This window comes from Aplysia californica, unplaced genomic scaffold (assembly GCF_000002075.1).
Source record: "Aplysia californica isolate F4 #8 unplaced genomic scaffold, AplCal3.0 scaffold00079, whole genome shotgun sequence".
In the NCBI taxonomy this organism is placed as follows: domain Eukaryota; kingdom Metazoa; phylum Mollusca; class Gastropoda; order Aplysiida; family Aplysiidae; genus Aplysia; species Aplysia californica.
The window spans coordinates 1,372,874-1,375,882 of NW_004797349.1; the positions used below are offsets into that span (position 1 = coordinate 1,372,874).

Below are 3,009 nucleotides of genomic sequence, written 5' to 3' on the forward strand. Positions count from 1 at the left end.
CACACACACACAAACACACAAACCCCCCACCCCACCCCACCACATACCTCAATCTCTCCCACTTCAAAAACTGAGATAAAAACCACTACGCACCTGACGTTCTTGAGGCAGGGGATAGCGTTCAGCCAGAAGTTCTCCGTCAGCTTCGGTTTCCCGGCCAACATGAGACCCTTCAGATTGGTGCCGTGCATCTGGATGAACTGGTAGATGGCGTTCTCGCTCAGCGCATGCGTGTGACTAATGTCCAGGGCCTGCAGCCGGTTGAATTTCCCTTTCTCCATCAATTTCTCCAAGATCTGAGGGTGGGCATACACAACAGCATACAGTCGAAATTGTTAAAAATGGACATCCATTACCAGACCAGACCATCAATACATTTAATAAATAGAGCGAGGCACCAGTCATCTATGTCTAGGAGTTTTGTCTAGCCTTTTCTCCAGTCCGTGAATTTTTTTTTTCCCCCATTTTCCATTATGCACCCTTAATATATGATTTTCAAACGGACATCCATATATCGTCGAGGAGAAAAGTGACTGTCCTAGACAGACGGACATCTTGGATAGTGTTATTATGATATAGAAACAACTAAGCAAAGGGGGAGTGGAAAGTTGTCGTTTGTACAGATGATTGTCTTGGAAAAGTGGCCGTAAAAGCGAGTTCGACTTTAATTATTGTGTATGAATATAATTATGACATATTATATATTTTGTATATATATAGTAACAAACACACACATACATACACACAGACACACACACACGCAAACAGACACATAAACACACACACACACACACACACACACATACACACACACACACACACACACACCACAAAAAGCATCAACAATAAGAATTCAGATTTTACAAGATCTTGTTTTTCATTTTTGATCAGACCTATTACACCTGATTTGAATACAAGAAAAGTTCCCCCTGCAGTTAAAAAGAAACAAAGATGGGCTGAAAAAGATGCACTGTCTCTTTTTTACGTCATTATAATAAGTCTTCTATGTTTTCATTGGCAGACGCGGCGGAGAGGTGCTGCTTATGTTGCCAGACATCAAAGAGTCTACATAACAAGAGGGTCCACTCCTCTCTTTGAGCCAATTAAAAAAGTGTCCTCAAAATTCGGTGCCGCCATCTTCGCAAATGTGCACCCTTTGCAAACAGAGTTACCCTACTTGTGTTAAAAAATTAAAAAGTGAAACTAACAAGGTTTCGAATAAATAAGAATTCAAATTTCGGAAGAACGCTTTTTTTTAAAATGGATATGCTGGCAAAAAACCTGTTCCGGAGGAAGAGGTGACTGTTTTCTTCATTTAATTTGACTTCAGAATGAAATGCAAGAGGTCATTAAAAAAATTTTAAACCCTAAAACTCCGCACTGAACGAACCCGAACTGCTGTTGAACAGCAGTCGATCTGCCACGCAAGGAGGTGCTATTCCTATTCTTCTTCTGGAGAAACGAAAGAGAGCTTCAAAACAGACTTCAGCGCCATCTAAAGCAAAGAGCAGACTTCCGGCGGACACTTTTTTGGCTGAGTGGACCATCTTGTTATGTACTATCTTTGCTGACATTAACCTAATAAAGAAATATAGAATACAGAACTCAGTCAAAACATTAAAAAAGGAATACGAAAAAGGTAATCAAGTAAGTTCTAAAAAGAAAAGTGAAAAAGAAAATGGTCTTAATGTACTAGATACTTATTCGATTTTCTTTTTTAAGTTCTCCTTTGTCATGTTCTGACGGAGTTCCGTAGTCTATACTTCAGTGATTTATTGATTTATTTATTATGTATTTATTTATTATATATTTATTTATTGATTCATTTATTCATTCATTTACCTAAATAGTTATTCACTGTCTTTTATGTCATTTTTTCATGTTTTGACTCAGCTTTATATTCTAAATGTATTTGTGAATGTCAAGCAATTAATACTAAGAAGTGAGAGCAGAATTTAGAACATTCCATGTACACGACGAAATGCCAGAATAAAGCTTACCACGTCATTGAAGAATTCGCAATAGCCCAGTGCCAAGTATGTGAAGCCAGGCATGCGCAGAAGGATGTTTTCCAAGCAGTGAGCAGACAGTTCAGTGGAGGTCAGGTCGAGTTCATGGATGGAAGAAGCCTCCCAGGGGACGCTGGTCATGTGATCATCTTCCACACCTAGACAATCAGGAAATGGAAAAAGGCGAGTGGTTAGTAGAAGCCGCTACTGGTACGAAAAGGTCTCAATTCTTTTCTTCCCCTCTGTTGTTTCTGTCTATCTGTTTTGCTTCTTCTCTTCACAGCGTGATTGGGGTCAAACAGTGTGTCCGGAACGATATTTTCCCGAGGATTAAAACACAGAATCAGTACCGCTTTTCCATGTTACAACTTGATAATCCTATTTTCCGTTGACAATCAATAAGCCCAGTGAGACAGGATGAGAGCGAGATGTTACTCAATCTGATGTTACTGGTTGGAATTGTATGCATGGGAGAGTTTGGGCATTTCTTTGTTTTTTATAACTTCATTTATACTAAAACTAATACTAATAAATGGAAGACAGACTGTTTGACTGAGGTCTTTTGTGACATTGTGTCGTTGTGCTATTCAAACTCAATCCAAAGGCTCTTACACACTTACCAGGTGATGAACCTGTAACACTCTAGCGAGAAGAAAGACGCAGGAGACCCGAGTTCGATTGTCGAGTGGATATAATTTTCATTCAGTATCTCGGTCTTTTTGCTGATATATTGTATCCCTCTCAGCCCAGGTTGGCCCGGACAAGCAGGGTCAAAGCCTGCCTTCTAAATTATCGAAATGGTCTCGACGGGAGGCGGGGCATAAACATATATCTGCATAAATTGATATTTAACGGTAATCTGAAAACGACGACGGAAGGACTGGATGGATGGATGGATGGATGGATGGATGGATGGATGGATGGATGTGTGGATGGCTGGCTGGCTGGATGGATGGATGGATGGATGGATGGATGGATGGATGGATGGATGGATGGATGG

At 40.2% G+C, this 3,009-nt stretch overlaps 1 protein-coding gene across 7 annotated transcripts in view; it reads right to left on the reverse strand.

Annotated features, from left to right (window-relative positions):
- LOC101852838 (F-box/LRR-repeat protein fbxl-1) overlaps positions 1-3,009 on the reverse strand; it is a 68,447-nt gene that overhangs the window by 17,583 nt on the left and 47,855 nt on the right. For all 7 annotated transcript variants that reach the window (XM_005094303.3, XM_035968746.1, XM_035968747.1 and 4 more), the window contains 2 exons: positions 2,001-2,167; positions 94-296 (listed from right to left, as the gene is read on the reverse strand). In XM_005094303.3, coding sequence (XP_005094360.1) covers positions 94-296; positions 2,001-2,167 — 370 coding nt within the window. The remainder of the gene's footprint in view (positions 1-93; positions 297-2,000; positions 2,168-3,009) is intronic.